General features: G+C 42.5%; 1 protein-coding gene across 1 annotated transcript; it reads left to right on the top strand.

Moving 5' to 3' along the window:
• The first annotated feature begins 2,942 nt into the window (after positions 1-2,942).
• Positions 2,943-5,777, top strand: LOC145955160 (uncharacterized). The gene is made up of 2 exons (XM_083069868.1): positions 2,943-4,219; positions 5,600-5,777. Exons 1-2 carry the CDS (start codon positions 2,943-2,945, stop codon positions 5,775-5,777), a joined length of 1,455 nt encoding a protein of 484 aa, XP_082925994.1.
• Positions 5,778-19,573: the final 13,796 nt, after the last annotated feature.

Below are 19,573 nucleotides of genomic sequence, written 5' to 3'. Positions count from 1 at the left end.
ATTGGTTATACATATATTTTTAACAACGATTAGATAATTTGTTTAACTTATATTTTTAGAATTTATTCAAATATGAAATATTCGTCAAATGCAATATATATATATATATATATATATATATATATATATATATATATATGGAGAGGGTTCAAACGATACCGGTGTAACTTTTATCAAGTGTTACACCGCTCAATAATTTTATATTAAATGTGAATTTTGAAAATTCAACCGTTAGATTGAAAGTTCATATCTCTTAGATCATATATATCAAATTTTATATTCGTTGGTTTGAATTTGTGGTTATCTATAAATAATTAATTAAGTGGTTAAGTGCATATGTTTGATTTATATATTAATGCACATCTATGATTATTCAATGTCAAAATGGTCCATGCAAATAACATTTACGTTTTAGAAAATTTCAATCTAAATAAGTATTTTTTAGGAGAGAAAACTAAATAAGTTTTGCAATATTAATTCTAGAGACTATTTTTAAGAATTATACTGCTAAAAAAAGTGATCCAAAATGGGATCTTTTTTATGTCATCATCATATTCAAAATACACTTGGTCTATATTGATTTATATATAGACCTACTAGTTTCCAACGGTAATCCATTGCAGACTTTATTTGTCTCCATTGCAAAGTGATTTTTGAGTAACAATGGGTTGAAAGGAAAAAAGAAGTTGACGGGAATGAATGCAATTAATGCTTCCATGCTTGTTTGACAAAATGTCCAAAATCATGAGGGAATTGAATCTCCGTAGATCTTAGACGCACGTGTTTATGCTTGATAAAGTTTTGAGAAATGCTTTGATGATGAATTCCGTCAGAGTATATTCAGTTAACATACTATTGATTAAACTAGTAAACCATTAATTCAATTATATATTTATAGGATAAATTTTCATAGATTAACTTTTATTTATTATTATATAAAATATAAATCTTATCTATTTATAATAGTTGAATTATAATTTTATATTATCTTAAATATTTATATTAAATTTTAATAAAATTAAACAATAATAAGATGATAATCAAATAATTAATATTTTAATTAGCATATTTTGAAAAGTATGTATTATGTAAATTTTGGTTTATAAATGAGATTAAAATAATTTTGAATTAAAATTAAATTTTGTATATATGATTTAAGTAAAATAATATTTTAATTTATTGGTCAATTTAAAAAAATAATTAAAATTTATTAAATAGTATAATAATTTGTAAAAATTATATCAATGTAATTTAATTCTTCTCCAATATCTAAGAATAAAATTTGCTAATGCATATTCAATTATTTTCAAGTTACAGTATGTCAGCAATAATACTTTGGGTGTATTTTATAAAAATCATAATCGTAAACTTCACCTAAAAAATAAGTAGGAACATGTTGACAAATCCTACAAATATTGTTAATGTATATTTACTTATTTTTTTAACTAGAGTATGTTAATAAGTTATATTGTAAATACATTTTAAGATAATTTTAGTTGTAATTTGCTAACATATTTCAACAAGGGTACATCATAAATGTATTTTAAGATAATTTTAATTATAATTTACTAATATATTTCAACTAAAAAATAGTCAGAAATACATTAATTAATTACTAATGTTCTAATTAATCTCTACAGCAAACATAATAATGAAATTAACAAAGCTTAAAAGACACACTTAGGATGCATTGATACAACTAAGAAAGTCGGTTAGGCATGAACACAAATTGTGTCGGTGTATAAATTGAATGGATTGATGCACCCTAAAAGGACGAGCCACTCTGAGTTTACTCATGTTTGACTGAAACGTTAAACATGTGATGCATTTTTGCCATTCAGTTCCATGAATTAATCAATTCAGCCGTACACATTTGTTTGTTAATGGCCTTAGATCTTTCACCATTTGCTATATATTTCCGACCATATAAAGCACGCATCTTATCTACCTCATCACTAATTAGGACCAAAGAGAGAAGCCAGGCATATATTTTCACTTTCAGCACTGTACTGACCGCATTTCGCACCCGGGCTCTCAGCCCGGGTTGACATTATAAGGGTCATCCCGGGCACGCGTTGAACAACGTCAGCCCGGAATCCGGACAGATCACGCCCGAGCCCGGAGATCTCGTCCCAGGCCAAAACCGTTCTCCAATTATACCATATTATGTCACAACGTGATCATATCATATTATATGATATCGTATCATATCATATCTTATCTCAGGCCCAAGACAACCCTAATTCACACAAAGGTATGTGCATTATATATACGAGACTCATACTCATACAAACCCTAACTTTAGCATCGGAGTCTCTTTTGCAGGTACCTCCCCCATCTCGGAGCACCAATACACCCAGCGAAGGAGACTCACCAATCTTACCCGGTGGATCAGCTCTACAGCAGATTTCCGGTAAGAATATTTGCGCCCACCGTGGGGCCGATCAGACCAAGCTCTCATCGGCCACCTGCATGGTTTCTACTAGAAGCCATATTAGACGAGCAACAAATAACACAAGCAACTCAACTACCATGGACAGCGATACCGCGACCCTGAGGCGTTTGGTCGAACAAGTCGAGCAGATGCGGCGACAGCACGACGCCGACCTCCAGAATATGCGGGCCCAGCATGAGAATGACCTCGCGGCGATGCGCACCGCTAACGAAGCAGACCTAGCGGCGCTACGCGCCGAGAACGAGCGCATTCGCGCCCAACTCCCTCGGCATCGCCTCGGCCAGCCACCGCACGACAGCGGTGATCATGAGGAGGAGGCGCATTCAGCCCCCATTCCCAAGCAACCACCAGGGCACCACATTCACAGCCCGCCACGCACCGGTCTCATGCATCAACACACAGATCAGGGCAGGGCACCAGCAAGGCCCCCACTCATGTCTCCGAGGGCCAAGAGCCTTTCCGCCGTCATCCCTTTGTGAACGGCATCATGGAGACTTCGTTACCCCGCGGGTGGAAGCCCCTCCACCTCGACCGCTACGACGACACTACGGACCCCGATGAGCACGTCGACGCGTACATGACTCAGGTAAACCTTTACACTAACAGTGACGCTATACTGTGCAGGGTCTTCCCGACCTCGCTTAAAGGACCCGTGCTCCATTGGTACACCCAACTGCCGGCAGGGTCCATTGACAGTTTCGCCACCTTGGTGCGGCGGTTCACGGCACAGTACGCCACTAGCCGACCTCACCACACAACCTCGGCCGCCTTGGCCAACCTCAGACAGAATGACGACGAGCCCCTACGGGCCTTCATGGAGTGCTTCTCTATCATATCAGTCCGGATCCGAAATCTAAACCGGGAAGTCGCCCTACACGCCATGCTCATGGCACTGAAACTCGGATCGTTCGTCGACAGCCTATGTCGCGACGCCCCTCGCGATATGGATGAACTGCGCACCCGCACCGCCGGCTACATTCAAATGGAGGAGCACGCGGCCTTCCGCGACCAGGTTCGCGGTAAGGGCTCCGCTAAACCAGAACAGGGCCACAAAGACAAGGTTAAAGTCAACAACGACAGCCAATTCAAGAAGACAGCCAGGACAAACAGAGCCGGGAGGTACGACTTCTACACCCCTCTGAACGCCCCAAGAGTCCACATTTTGGAGGAAGCCAGTAACAGCAACCTGCTAGACCTCCCACCACCCGGCCACACACCAAACAGTGCTGACAAGTCCAAACACTGTCGGTATCACAGAAACTATGGTCATACCACAAACGAGTGCCGCACACTCCGGGACCGCATCGAGGAACTCATCCAGGCAGGCCACCTCGGCCACTACATTCAGCGACAGCCAGGCTCCCGAGGTGGCTCCGGAGGCCAGGGACGCGGGAGAGGCCGCGGTTCAGGAGCTCGGGGGGACCTACCCACAGAACCTCAGCAAAACGCCAATGGCGCAGTACAGGCTGAAATAAGCCAGGAGACCGAACCAGCCCCCCTGCGGGGAATAATCAACACAATTGCAGGCGGCTTCGCTGGAGGAGGTGCCAACAGCTCAGCCCGAAAAAGACACCTCCACAGCATCAACTGCGCCCATTTCACTGCCTCGATCCCCTACAAGAGCTCACCACCAATCTCTTTCTCCGACGAGGACTACGCAGGGATCAGCCCCAATCAGGATGACCCCATGGTCATCGGGGTAGAAATCGCAAACTGGGAAGTCCAAAAGACACTCATCGATCAGGGGAGCTCGGCAGACGTCCTGTATTGGCCAACTTTCCTCAAGCTCGACGTCCCTCACTCTCTCATCCATGTAGACCCCTAAAATTGTCCGGGTCGGAAATAAGACTCGAAGACTCTCGAAGACCAAAGGAAAGTCAACCAGAAGGACTCCTGGAAGACCCTAGGATGATTATCTGTAGGTTTAGAGGTCTTAGAGTAGCTAAAAATAAGAAAGTGAGAGGAGTGGAGCTCAATACGGCCTCTTTGGAGCTCAGTACAGCCCGTATTGCATTTTTGAACTGCAATACGACCGTACTGAAACCAATACGGCCGTATTGATGTTTTTGAAACTCAATACGGCCGTATTGAATTCAATACGGCCGTATTGAAGTTCAAAACTTCAATACGGGCCGTATTGACACCAGGGACCGTACTGTGCCTCACCCCTATAAATAAGACGTCATTTGGACGTCATTTGACACTTTTTCACACTTCTTGGACTCTCTCCTTGAGTATTCTGGGGTTTTTGAGCAGTGTTCTGCCCTAGGAATCTCTCCGAGAGCCGATCCGACGAAGTTCTTGAGTTCTGAGCATTTAGCTTGAGAATTCGAACTAGTCGAAGGGAAATCTTTTTGATTTCCATAGTAAAGATTAATTTTTAGGGAAGGAGCGAGCGAGCGTGTAGTGGGAGGGAGCGCCAAAAAGCCTCCTAACATCTGTTTAGATATATAAAAGCACGCTTCAAGAGGTTTTCCTTAAAATCCCTTCTTTTATTGCTTTCTGATTGTCGCATATTTAATTTTGTCATCATGTAGATATTTAATTTATAATCGTTTATAATAAATAGGGGTAATTTAGTAATTTTGCACTGTTATTTATGAAATAATCCGTCATAGGGAACCCGAAAGGGACGTTGTGGGGTGCTAACACCTTCCCCGCACGTAACCGACTCCCTTACCCGACTCTGGTTGTAATGACCAAGGTTGATTTATGAAATCAATTGCCTTATCCCTTTTTCCAATGTTTTGAGTAAAACATTGGTGGCGACTCCAAGAACCCTACCTTTTGCGAAAACCACTAATCCATGGAGGGCCCCGCTTGGGGTTAACATGGATTGGTGAATCATTTAATAAAATTGTTAGTTCGATGAGGTCTCAGTTTGAGAATAAGTCGTTCTAACAATCCACCACTTTTCAAACTATAAAAATGAGTCCGACCATCGTCGCGAATGCCAAGGTCCGTTTCGGCGGGTGGCGACAATCCAGCCGCATAAAGAGCCCCTAGTTGGCTTCGCCGGTGAACGGGTCCACACCCGCGGATACGTGGACCTGCTCACAACCTTTGGCACACCCCCGGACGCCAGAAGAATCATGGTCCGATACCTCCTCGTGGAGGTCAACACCTCCTATAACATCATAATAGGGAGGCCGACCTTAAATCATCTCGGCGCGGTGGTGTCCACCCCGCACCTCACCATGAAGTTCCCAGGAAAGGACGGAAAAATTATCTCCGTCAGAGCAAACCAGAAGACAGCTCGGCAATGCTACGCCGAAAGCCTGAGGATCTCCGCCTCCGGCAAATATCACTCTGTTGTCGTTGATCCTAAGCTCCGAACCGCATCGGCAAGCTCTGTTGAAAGTCTTCAACGAGGCATACGTGTCGCACACTATCTCCCAAGACAAGTTTGAGGGGATTGTTAGTCACATCACGGCTAGTGATCACCCTCTTTCACCGATGAAGAAATCCCCGCTGAGGGACCGAACCACAACAAGCCCTTGCACATCTCTGTAAAGTGCAAGGAATACCACATCGCTAAAGTCTTGGTAGATAATGGATCTTCCTTGAATGTGATGCCAAAAAGAACGCTCGAGCAAGTGGCAATCAAGGGAATCCAAATGCGCCCGAGCAACATGATCGTTCGAGCTTTCGACGGTTCTAAAAGAGAAGTGGTGGGAGAAGTCAATCTCCCAATCCAAATTGGACCCACCATCTTCAACGTCGAATTTCAAGTGATGGACATTACTCCCGCATACAGCTGTCTCCTCGGCCGACCTTGGATTCATGATGCAAAAGCTGTTCCTTCTACGCTCCACCAGAAAGTCAAATTCATAGTGGGTGACAAGCTGGTGACTGTACAAGCTGAAGATGACATACTCATCAGTAAGCCATCCACCATACCTTACGTGGATGCAGCAGAGGAAGCTTTAGAAACCGCCTTCCAAGCATTGGAGATTGCCAATGTTGAAACGTTTCCCCGAGAAATGAAGAAGGTAGCCTACATGCTCACCAAGAACGGATACTTGCCGGGACAAGGACTTGGCAAGGATTCCCAAGGAATTCCCGAGCTACCCACTATCAAGGATAATCCGGGGAAACAAGGGTTAGGATACAACCCTAATAAAGATCAAAGGACGAAGAGGAACCAAGATCCTTCTCGACGTTCTTTAAGCCAGATCTTTAGGAAGGCCGGTTCACAAGCGTCAAGGCCGGTCGTCGTCATCAAGTGCTCTTCTCCTTCCGATAGGGATGTATAGACCTGATGACTATTAGAGATTACTCCTCGGGGACAGCCCGACCCCCGAGCCTCGATAGGGCACATGTTTCCACTATAATTATAATAAAATCATTCTTCATTAATTCTTACTGCTTCTTTTCTTGCTTGCAATAAATTTCTAAACCGCATTATTTTTAACCCTGTTTGAATAAACATGAATGAGGTTAAAATCATCTTAATAATAATCCCGCATCATTTTTATGTGGAAGTGTGTGTGACAACTTGGAGCACCTTCCCTTGGCCTCGACAAGTGCCATCATGGATAAAAAGAAATCCTTTAAAATAAAAGAAGCTCGGCAGGAAACCCAAAAAGGGGGCTGCGCAAAAATAAGAGCAAAAGACCCGCTAGGAATCCCACGAAAGGGTGACCTAGGCAAAAGTTAGGGTTGCAAAAATGAACAAAAACAAAAGTCCGCTAAAACGCCACAAAAGGGTGTTTTAGGCAAAAAATAAGGACAATCAAAAAACAAAAGAAATCCATGATGGTACCATGAGCCGAATTCAAAAAAGGTTCAAAGGAAGCTATCTAAGTTGTCAAAATCACAACGTCAATAACAAGATTTTCTTAACTTCATAAATGCTTAAACAAACAAGCCTAAACACAATAAGCCTACCTTGGCCAGCCATTCTTACAAAAACCATTTTTCAAAATGAAAAAAAAACCCCTCTAAAACACAAACTTTCGAAAAATATATACCTTTCCTTTCTTTTCTCTCTTGTCCCATGCGATTTTAGGATAATCTAGTGGAAACATGGAGATATAGTGGTCAATAGGAGGGTTGACATATCTTCTAAAGGAAGGGAAGAATCACTTGGTTGATAACACCAAATCTCAATATAATACGCATCATTCCTCGGTTATAGAAGACGGCAGCGCACAGTCCGTCTTGAGGAATGGCAGAATCCAAACAAAAACGCATCGGTTAATTCTTTTGAAAGATAAATCAAATAGAATTAGGTGCATCATACCGCATACATGCATACAGATGATAGGTGTAATGGAAGATCACTTATTCTCTGTTTATTCAAAAAAAAAAAAATCAAATCAAATCAAATCAAACTTCAGAAACAACAAATGCGCCCGTATCATGTTCAGTACACCCGTACTAAAAATAGGGTTATGAACAAATTTTCAACTCAATACGGGCGTACTGAAATGGATATGGCCGTATTAGCCACAAAGAAATTTTCAAAGACCTCTTCATGAGGCAATTGCATAAAATAGAAAAATAGGAAAAATTGCTTGTGTATGGCAGCGGTCAACAGAAAAAACCGCAAATCGACAGAAAAAGCAATCAAATACAAGAAAAAGCCAAAAAATGACAAAAAAGGCAAAAATACAGAAAAAGTCAAAATTCGACAAAAAAGGCAAAGATTCCGCATCGTACAGAATAACTGAGCCTGGAGAGGCTTGCCGAAATAATACTCATACAGAATAACTGAGCCTGGAGAGGCTTGCCGAAATAATACTCTCTCAGAATAATTGAGCCTGGAGAGGCTCGCCGAAATAATACTCCCTCATCAGAATAACCGAGCCTGGAGAGGCTTGCCGAAATAATACTCTCTCAGAATAATTGAGCCTGGAGAGGCTCGCCGAAATAATACTCCCTCATCAGAATAACCGAGCCTGGAGAGGCTTGCCAAAATAATACTCTCTCAGAATAACTGAGCCTGGAGAGGCTTGCCGAAATAATACTCTCTCAGAATAACTGAGCCTGGAGAGGCTTGCCGAAATAATACTCTCTCAGAATAATTGAGCCTGGAGAGGCTTGCTGAAATAATACTCTCTCAAAATAATTGAGCCTGGAGAGGCTTGCCGAAATAGTACTCCCCAGAGATATCTCAGCTTCCACTCACGGGCCAAATTCCCCAGTGAGAGCTATCAAACCAAGATCAGCAAGATTCCCCAAGGAAGGCTTGATCATCCAAACAGAATATCCAAGTCGAAAGGACTCATACTTCCTCAGTGGAGAATAGCTTTCCAACTCAAGCAATGAGTGAAGCTAAGCCTGAAGAGGCTTTCTAAATAATACTCTGGGATACATAAGAACTTCAAATCCCCAGTCGCCTACTCAGAGGCACCCCTTCAAAAAAAAAAAAAATCACAAAAGACAAATAAACATTCCCCAAGTGGAATCCGGCTCTCAGCCAAACATCAAGCGTCAAGATGATCTGCCTAACAGAAGAGGCTAATCACAATCAATGACAAAATCCCCCAGCGGATAATAGCCTACACAGAGGCAACAAAATCAGAAAAACAAAAAGAGTCACCCGAATAAGGATAACCGGGATACTCCACCAACGTCGAAAGGACGTCAGCCAATCATAAGGCATCGCTCACATCAGAAAAGAGCATCTTTGTGTCTACACCCCAAGGAATCAGAAATTCCCCAATGGGCACCAACTACGCAATGGAAAGTTGGGACACAAGAACCTATGAGTAACTGCACATCCCCTAGACGGATCCCTGCGTTATCCAGCCCTCAGTGGCACAAAAATCAAAAACAAATCGTCGAAGCAGCATCGTGGACTGTGGAGACAAAACCATCACAGATCCCTGGAGAGGGCAAACTCACAGTGATGTTGTTGATGGCTCTACTATCACAACACATTCTCCACTTGCCATCTTTTTTTGGAACCAACAACACTGGAACAGCACAAGGACTTAAGCTCTTTCGAACCCAGCCCTTCTCCAACAAATCTTGGACCTGAGACTCAATTTCTTTAGTTTCTTGGGGGTTGGTCCTATAGGCAGGCCTATTAGGTAGGCTAGCTCCAGGCACCAAATCAATTTGATGTTCTATTCCTCTAGAAGGAGGAAGGCCCATTGGACCCTCGGGAGGAAATAGATCATCAAATTCTTTTAAAAGTGTTTTTACCCCCTTAGGTAAAGTCTCATGTCCACTAGATGTGGCAGTGCAAGAAAGAGTTCCTTTACAGAGAAGGAAATAAGAGGGTTGTTGAATCAAGAGGGTTTGTTTGGAAATTTTATTCTCTTGATTAACGACCTCTAGGGAGGGAACTCCTTTCTCCCTAGATTCCTCTCTATCCTTAAGTTTCACAGACTTTTTTTTTTTTCTCTCTTTTCTTCTTTTTTTATAAATCTCTTTTCACTATCTCTTTTGAGTTTCATTTGTGCTTGATCCTCAGCCACCTGTTGAGGAGAAAGAGGATGAAGCACAAATTTTCTTTCCTTATGTGTAAAGGTAATCTCGTTAGTAAGGCCATTGTGCATGGTTTTCTTATCAAATTGCCATGGCCTTCCTAATAAGATGTGACAAGCTTCCATTGGTACTACATCACATAGCACCTCATCTTCATAGTTCCCAATGGAAATTTTGACCTTTACTTGTTGGTCAACTGCTAAATCACCATCCTCATTAATCCAATGGAGTTGATAAGGTTTAGGATGGGAATTAGTAGTTAAACCCAACTTCTCAACCAGCCTAGTGCTACAACAATTACACCATGAGCCACTATCAACAATGAGAGAACATGCACTGTTTGAAACTTTGCATCTAGTATGAAATATGTTCTCTCTTTGTGATAGAGTATCACTAGGTTGGTTGTTGAGGAGTCTCCTAATCATTAAGAGCTCCCCTTCATAAGGAAAAGTAGACTCTACACCTTTCTCTTGATCACTTGCTTCTTCCTCACTATTACTAGAGGAAGTAGTAGCCTCATCTTGGCTACTATAAATGTCATGCCCCCTCATGATCATTACCTTCTTTGTGGGGCATTGGGAGGCAATGTGGCCTCTCCCTAAACATTTAAAGCACTTAATATCACTAGTCCTAGAACTAGTGTGTGTAGTGTCCTTTCCCTTTCCCTTATCTTTTTCTGTGGCTAGATTTTTGGAGGGTTCAAAAGATTTCTTCTTTTCAAAAGTTTTTCCCTCCTTCTTGGAATCTTTCTTTAGAAATGAAGAGTTGGAGCTATTTTTGTAAGATTTTCTCATTCTTTGTTGTTCTACCCTTACACAAAGTTGGACCAAGTCATTTAGGTCCCTGTAGGGTAGTAGCTCCACTTGGTCTCTTATTTCTAAATTAAGACCACTCAAAAATCTAGCTACAGTAGTAGCTTCCTCTTCCCTGATACAAGCCCTCATCATTAATAGCTCCATTTGTTGCCTGTACTGTTCTACAGACATGTCTCTTTGTTGGAGCCTTTGGAGCTTATTCATAAGCTCCCTCCCATAGTAGGTAGGAATGTGCCTCCTCCTCATTGCACTTTTAAGATCATTCCAATATTGAATTGGAGGATCATTGTGGAGGCGTCTCTCTCTCTCTAGGGCTGTCCACCAATACATGGCATGCCCTTGGAAGCTAAGGGCAGCCAAAGGTACTTTCCTCTCTTCACTTACCCTATGGCAAGCAAAGAGTTGCTCAACCTTCATTTCCCAATCTAAATAAGACTCCACATCATCTTTGCCAAAGAATTGTGGGAGGTCAACCTTGACTTCCCTTGGCCTAGTAATTCTCCTAGGAGTATGTTGGTAGTGATCCCCTTGATTCATGCTTTCATTAGGGGATGTGTATTGGGAATGTGAGCTCCTACTCTTTTTCCTATGTTTCTTCATATCTTCTTTCAATTTTTCCTCCTCTTGTCTTAAAATTCTCAACTCTTCCTCAAGATAAGCAAGTTGTCCTTCTCTTTCAATTCTTTCCTTCTCTCTTTGAATGGACTCTTGCTTTTTCCATAGTTTAAGTGATTTGAGCTCTTTAGTAATGTAAGAAAGACTTTTTGGAGAGCCATCACTTTCACTATGGGAGGAATCTTGAGACATTTTTAATTCAAGAGATATTTTTCACACAAAAATAGTTTTTATGAAAATAAGGTTTTGGAGTGCTTTAGACTTGGCACTTAGAGGTCTAAGAGTACAAATTGAACTTTGGAGGGAGGTGAGCTACTAAAGAGCCACTTAATAACCAAGCCTCTTCAAGTAAAAATCTCTAAACCCCCTTGTACTTTTGTCTTGCACAAAACAATTTTCACAAAGAACTTTTCTAAAGAAAATAACAAGCAAGTGCCTATGTGTACAATTTATAAAATGCTTGAAAACATAAAGAGCATGAAAACATAAATTGCTTGAAAACTTAAATGACTGAAAACATAAATTGCTTAAAACATAAATTGCTTGAAAACTTAAACTAGACGTTGAAAGCAATTAAACCTAAGTGAGAGCTTGAAAGGCACCAAAGACCTTCAAGGACCACTCTCACAAGTACTAATCGTGGATTACTATAAAAGTTCTTAAGGAGAGATGGAGATACACCAAAGGCACTCCAAGACACTCCTTAATAAAGGCCTTGTACAAAAATTTAGAAAATAAAAATTACAAGGTAAATGAAATTTAAATTTGCTTCAAATGAAATGTAAATTTACACTCCAAATGAAATGTAAATTCACTCTCAAATGAATTTAGTGGCTGCACCTAATTTCAAGGAAAACAAATTAGCCACTAATTTAGAACAAATTTAGAGACGGATTTTGTAATGAAAAACTAGGTTTTAGAAACCAAAATTTCCGTCACTAAATTTAGTTCTAAATTTTCACAAAAATTTTCACAATTGGTTTAGTTTCTTGTTGCTCCAAATCAGCCACCAACTGCAGCCTCACAAGGTGTTTCACTCCTCTCTTTAGAAGCAACTTTGATGTTAGTCACTTCTAGGTGTTTCCAAGAGCCTAGCCACCAAGAGAGAACAAACTCCCTAAGCAACCACCAAAGCCTTCAAGTGGATGTCCTTTGCCTTGGCCTCCTACACCTTTCAAGAAGCACTCAACCACCTTCAAGACTGAATATTAGTGCTAAAACTGAAAATGAACAATTTAGGAAAGCTACACCAATTGGTAGAAGAGAAATGAGACAAGACTAGAAAGAGTTCCACAAAATTTGACAAGCAAAAAAAATTAAGGCAAATTTTAGAAAGCTAGCACACAAAAGAATAACCTAGGAATGGTACTAGAATGGATTAACAAATCAAAAGCTAAGATTAGAAAACAAAAACAAGACACAAATATGTGGCTGGTCAAGAAGTTTTAATGCAAAAATTAACACCAAAACCGAGAGCAACAAACACCAAATTTCCACTCCTTTTTGGCTTTTTCTTTGCTATTTTCTTTCTTTTCTTTTTAGCAAAATATTTTTCACTTATTTTTCTTTTGATGTTCAGGAGTTTTAATGCCTTTTTAACACTTAGGAGTCTCGGTTTCAATATGAATAAACTGCAGCAAAAATTTCACACAAAACAAGAGGTGTTCACATGCATTTTGTAGTTAGTGCTTCACTATTTTGTATTGTTTTTAGGTCAAATTTTTAAGCACTCATTCTTTTGTTTTTCTCATGCAATTAGGACACTCACACCTCTGTTTTGTCTCTGTTTTAAGGTCCAAAAAATTTCAATAAGTTTCAGCCACACAACATACTCAAGGAAGACCTAAGAGGAATTAGTGTTTATGAATTTTTTTTGACAAAACTTTTAATATGACATAAAGGAAACCTAACTCTAGGAAATTTGCTAGAACTAATAGCAAATTAAGAACTCAATTATGTAAATCAAAAGCACATATAGTAAGGTTCAGATTTAATAAGAAAAGACACACAAATTCGGACTCAACAACTCAACACAAAAACTAGGTCAAAACAAGCTAGTCTAGGAATCAATGACATTCAAAGGACTACACATGACTCTAGACAAAACATATGATTCAAAAACAAAAACATACACTAAACAATATCAATGTCCAATCACGGACTCATGTTATAGGAATAGAGAAGACTCAAACAAAAATCAAAAGCACAAGTACAAGAACCTAAAGCACAAACCGAATTGATTCAAGGAATTAGGAACAAGCAAAAATCATGAATCAATTATTTCATATGTGACATAAGGATCCATCAAAATATGTATTAGACTTAGATCCATTCAGCAAACACAATTTTAGACAAAATAAGGAAGGAACAACACGGATTCAATGAAGAAAAATTTAGAAGACATAACCTCAAGAGCACTAGGCTCTAGATACCAAAAATGATGGAACTAGGTGAGGAAGATTGGTGTTCCTCAACTCTTCCATGCTTAGGACCGAATTGCACTTGAGGTAGACACTTGAAGAATCTTTGAATCCTCCTTTGAAGAAGCTCCAATGGAGGTGAAGCCAAGAATGAGGTTCGGTTACTTCAAGCTTGAGGTAGAAGCTTGATGAACCAAGGCAAGGTTTGAAGGAACCTTGAAGGAAACCTTAGAGAGGAAATCTCCACGGTTTTATGACTCTTGAGTTGAGAGGAAAATCTGATTTCATTCTCAAAATATGTTCAAAAGTGAGTACAAGTGTAGGAAAATCAAATATATAGGGAATGGTAGCTTGTAGGAGAAGTTATCCCTAACCATGGTTCATTAAGAACCATGGTAGGATTAACTTAAACTCCTACGGTTTAGCTAGCTTCTAGGAGAAGCTAAACCTTGACCATGGTTCTTTTAGGAACCAAGGTAAGGTTAAGTTAACCTTGCTTGAGTTTAGAAGCTTGCAAGACAAGCTTCAAACTCAAGCAAGAATGCTTGAAAAATTCGGCCAAGGAGAAGAAAGGAAGCTAGGCGGCCCATGGTTCAAATTGCTCCTTGATTTAATTTGAAATTCTTTGATTTGGTTTAGTTAGGTTCATCATATGATGATGAAACCTAGCTAAATCAAATCTATGAAAAATTAGGAGCAAAATGAGTCCAATATGTAGAATTTTGCCTAGGCCCAACTCTGGCCCAATTTCTAAGCACACTCCCTAGCTTTGCTAAATGTCACCCCCTTTATCCTACTGAAAAAATAAAGAATGAGTGTGTCAACTAGGGAGGTTAAATGGAGTTAAACTCTCCAAGTAACCTACCTCAAAATCAATATACAAACACTAGAAAAAGCTAGTAAAGTGCCTCACAAATACAAAGGCAAAAATAACCTATACACAAGACTATGTATAAACTGTACAATATAAACAAATAGAACTAAGGCTTTCTCTTCATGATAGAGCATTCCAAGTGAAGATTATCTTGGGCCTGACAAGCCCATTAGTCTTCTCTAGATCCAACTCTTCCTGTATCCTCCTAGCCATAGCTCTGGTCACTGGGCCCTTGGCCCATGGTCTATCAGAGGTCAAGCACGAACCCCGGTATCCTTGATAAAGGTCGAGTTCGAACCTTAAAAATGCAAACCCAAGGTCGAGCACGAACCCCGGTATCCTTGATAAAAGGTCGAGTTCGAATCTTAAAAATGCAAACCCGAGGTCGAGCACGAACCCCGGTATCCTTGATAAAGGTCGAGTTCGAACCTTAAAAAGGTAAACCCGAGGTCGAGCACGAACCCCAGCACTCTCGTTAAAGGCCGAACACGAACCTTAAGCCATTCATTCGCAAAAATCCGAGGTCCAATTCGAACCTTAATCAAACGTCAAATCCGAGGTTGAGTACGAACCCCGACGCTTTCTTCAAAGGTCGAGTCCGTACCTTAATGGAACCCGCTCGCAATTTACGAAGTCAAGTGCAAACCTCGACGCTCTTGTCAAAAGTCAAGGTCGAACCCTAGTAACTCATTCGGAGGTCGAGCCCCGACCACATACCCGAAATCGAGTTCGATCCATGACAAAACATGCATGACCCTAAACTTAAGGGCGGACATGGACCACTTATCCAACCTACTACACTCCGGCTTGAGGTCGGCGCAATACCTCGACGCTAATAAATCAAAGTCATCAAGCCTCTACAGAGACACTCACCCAAACAGAAGTTCGAAGTCACGCCCGAACCTCGTTTAGCATACAAGGTCGAGTATGAGCCTCGATGCTCCCCTTTAAAGGTCGAGTCCGAACCTAGCCAAGTCGCCTAATTCAATATCCGAGGTCGAATACGAATCTCAACACACACACGAATTCTCCCTTAAAGGTCGATACCAAACCACTAACCTGAGGACAACTTTGAACCCTGGCAAAGCACACCCCACTCTCGATACCGGGGTCGAATTCGAACCCCGGCACGACCAACTTAGGATTGAATTCTGACCTTGACTCCAGCCTAGGGTCATTTATAAACTCTCACAACAATTACAAAGTCACAATTTGAGATCGAATACGAATCTTAACACATTCATCTACGGCCGAGTCTGAACTTCCACGAAAAACCCTACTGAGCAAGCAACTAAGGCCGACCTCGAACCTCGACGTCACTAGTGCAAGATAAGAGATATCACCCGATACAAAAGCATATAACAGACGCCAAACATGCGCTTCAAACAGCGCGAACAGCCAAAATTAAACCCAAAATGAACAAAATAGAGCAATATGCATACATGTATACAAGCAAAGTTCACAAGATTCAGTACATCAATTCACGCCAAAGAGAAAGGAAACCAAAATTACAAAGAAAACCTAAGCGGAGGCATTTTCACTGGAACTGTCGTTAACATCGTCCTCCGAAACAATCCTCCCACGACGGACCACCTTCTCCACATGCATCGAGGAGAAGTCGAACCCGGGAGCAAGAAGTCGTGCCTGACGGGCAGCCTTCTGAAAGCCCCTCTTATGCTCTGCCACGACGGAGCGCTCCATCTCGACGAGTCGTCCTTCCACGGCCGCTTTCCTCGCTGCCAGCTCCACGAGCTCTACTCTCAGCGCAGCAATCTCATCCTCTCGACCACCCAGAATGACCTAGGCAGCATCAAAACTGTCCTCGGGACCGATCCTGTCAATCAATCCCTGGTCCTCTGAGCTCAACGAACCCTGAGGAAAGAACCTCTTCGCGGTCACCCCCGCACTCCATAATGAATCCATACCGGCGGACGCGCTCACGTGATCCAGCCGCACCGTATCTATCCCTTTCCCAAAGCGATGGGACAGATATTGGGTCCGGGTAGGCCCCTGCGATGAGTCCGCCTGCAAACACCAGTCCCGCATCACAAATAGATAAGGAGACATGCGAGAAAGCCACAAAAACAAAACAAAACAAAACAAAAAACCAGACTCACCCCAGCAGCCTGGGAGGCCAGCCCGGAAGCTTGTACCTCAGGATCAGCGACATTTCCTGCCTGCACCTCAGGCTCAGCGGCTTTTCCCGCCTGCACCTCAGGCTCAGCGGCTTTCCCCGCCTGCAGCTCAGGCCCAGAGGCACTTCCTGCCTACAAAAAATCACCCAGATCAAGCAGCCAGGCAACATAGCAAAAAGCCAGAGTGAAAAGTTCGAGAAGACAATACTTACCACCTTGGCAACTCGGACGGTCTGCTCAGAAACGCAGACCTCCACCTCAGCAACGCCAACCCCACCCTGCAAAGGGATCCATAACGCCTCAAAAAATAAAGACGGGGAACTAACAGGGAAAACGCGTGCATATGATAAGCTACTCACCTCGGCGTCCGGTGCAGTAAGCCCGACACCCTGCACCACCTCCGCCGTAGCCACTGGCGAGGCCTCCTTGGCCGGAGGGCTATCGGTGAGATCCACAGCGTCCACAACCCGGGAGGTCGCCTCCTCGACATCGTGAGAAGCGGAGGTCTCCCCGACCTCCTCCTTCCCCCTCTTCCTCTTCCGGTGGGTCTTTAGGGAGACAACATCCTCATCCGGAGGCTCGGGAACCTCGAGCTCGGAAACATTGTAGCGGTGTTTAAGCTGACGCCACAAGTTTCTGCCCATAATGCCTGCAGAAAAGAAACAGAAACACATCAATAACCGGCAACCACACAAGTCCTAAAAACCTACCAGAGCACATAATACTCACTCTCTAGGCCCCTCTCCCTGAAAGGCGAATTCGCAAGCGACAAGACGAGCTTGCAATCCAACGGACGAGGGAGCGCGGCAAGATTCTTGATGGCGGCCGTCTCCGCGGCCGTCACCTTCAGATCCCCCAAACCGTGAAACCGGGACGGCTTGGGACACCAATAGAATGGAAACCTCGGCAAACCGCCGAAGTAGAACACCTCGTCTTCCAAAGGGTCAACACCCACAAGGGCGACCCGGAAAAACTCCTGCTTGAAATTTTTATACGATTGGGAGTAGGGAGTAAACAAGCCCACATCCCTACTCCCGCTCAGGGACAAAGTGCCATAAGGCGGAACGCCCATCTTCAACTGATAAAAATGAAGAAAGACGCGAAGAGACACCTCTGTACCTAGAACTGTACACAGGACCTGAAAAGCCCTAAAAAAACCCCAACTATTGGGATGCAACTGGCAAGGAGCCGCGTTGATGAAATTCAAAAAATCGCACTCAAACTGGGTAAAAGGAAGACAGTCACCCAAATCCCTAAAAAAGCATTGATATACATAGAAATGAGGGGGATCAGTAGACCTCCCTATATACACGCCCTCATCAGCCTGACAGGGCTCAAGCCGAATCATGTGGGAAATGGAGGAATCGCAAACCCTATGCGCTCTCCGAAACGCATTCACTTTGAGGAAAGAGCGAAAAATGCTCTGAGCCTCGGCCACCTCGCGTTTGACCCAGTCGTAACCAGGAACGCCCGGCTTTGGGCCCCTAGGTGGCGGCGAATCTTTCTTCTCAACAGTGACCCTTCCGGCGGCCACCACCTTGCCACGCGCCTTGCCCCTGGCAAACGCAGAGGATCCGGCACCACTTCCACCGACCATGAAAAAAGAGAAGAAGCAAATAAAAAGGAAGTACCTGGTACTCCTCCTCAGAAAACAACCCTACCAAAGAAGGGACTACCGGAAACGACGACGGCGACGGAAGGGCAAAAGAGAAAGGAGGTAAAGGGAACCAAGAAAAGCTCTCGTACTCGAGAAGTCAGAAGAAAGACAGGGAAGAGGCGCGAGAAGAGAGAAAGGCTAAAACTCTCCCCGAAATTCAAAACTGACGCGACACGTGTCAGTTGAAAGGCACACCCGACGACACACTTATTACCAAACCGTCATTAAAAAATCGCCACTGCCCCTAATACGTCAATCAAACGTCTCTAGAGCAGGAACAGTCGCGACACGTGGCGAGCCTCCAGCTAGCGTACGCGCAAAGCCACCTCTCCTCTCACGAGCCCGACCTTAACTCCTCGGCCTACGGCCTTCGGAGCTCGGGGGGCTAGTGTACTGACAGCATTTCGCACCCGAGCTCTCAGCCCGGGTTGACATTATAAGGGTCATCCCGGGCACGCGTTGAACAACGTCAGCCCGGAATCCAGACAGATCACGCCCGAGCCCGGAGATCTCGTCCCAGGCCAAAATCGTTCTCCAATTATACCATATTATGTCACAACGTGATCATATCATATTATATGATATCGTATCATATCATATCTTATCTCAGGCCCAAGACAACCCTAATTCACACAAAGGTATGTGCATTATATATACGAGACTCATACTCATACAAACCCTAACTTTAGCATCGGAGTCTCTTTTGCAGGTACCTCCCCCATCTCGGAGCACCAATACACCCAGCGAAGGAGGCTCACCAATCTTACCCGACGGATCAGCTCTACAGCAGATATCCGGTAAGAACAAGCACTAAATTAATTAATTAGGTTTCCCTCCTTTCTATTTTTCTATTTTTTTTATTGGCCCCTGCCTCTCTACGCTTATTTCTTTTTAAATAAAACCCAAAAACAAAGAGAGAAAAGGAAGGAAGTCATATAAAAAAAAATGATAATATGCGATTGAGGAGTAAAATTTCGATTTGTGATATATATAGGAATTCAGATGTGTGGTAAAGACGTCTAAAGAAAATATTATTTTATTATTTTTCTTTAAAATTTTAAAAATCATAAAATGAAAATGAAATATGAATGTTATAATTATTAATAAAATCATATATATTAATTCAAATAAAAAGGCAACACACCTATTGATCTATTTAAAA

This window comes from Cajanus cajan, chromosome 2, assembly GCF_000230855.2.
Source record: "Cajanus cajan strain Asha chromosome 2, NIPB_CcT2T_4, whole genome shotgun sequence".
NCBI classification, from domain to species: domain Eukaryota; kingdom Viridiplantae; phylum Streptophyta; class Magnoliopsida; order Fabales; family Fabaceae; genus Cajanus; species Cajanus cajan.
The sequence above is the reverse complement of the archived record's forward strand: the minus strand, read 5'-3'. Positions and strand labels throughout refer to the sequence as shown.

What these genes read in the sequence shown, in the direction of transcription:
- LOC145955160 (XM_083069868.1), top strand. Translation starts at nt 2,943, where the DNA reads ATGGAGACTTCGTTACCCCGCGGGTGGAAGCCCCTCCACCTCGACCGC. An exon ending in GGGAGCTCGGCAGACGTCCT is followed by an intron (nt 4,220 to 5,599) that starts GTATTGGCCAAC and finishes ACATCATAATAG; the next exon opens with GGAGGCCGACCTTAAATCAT.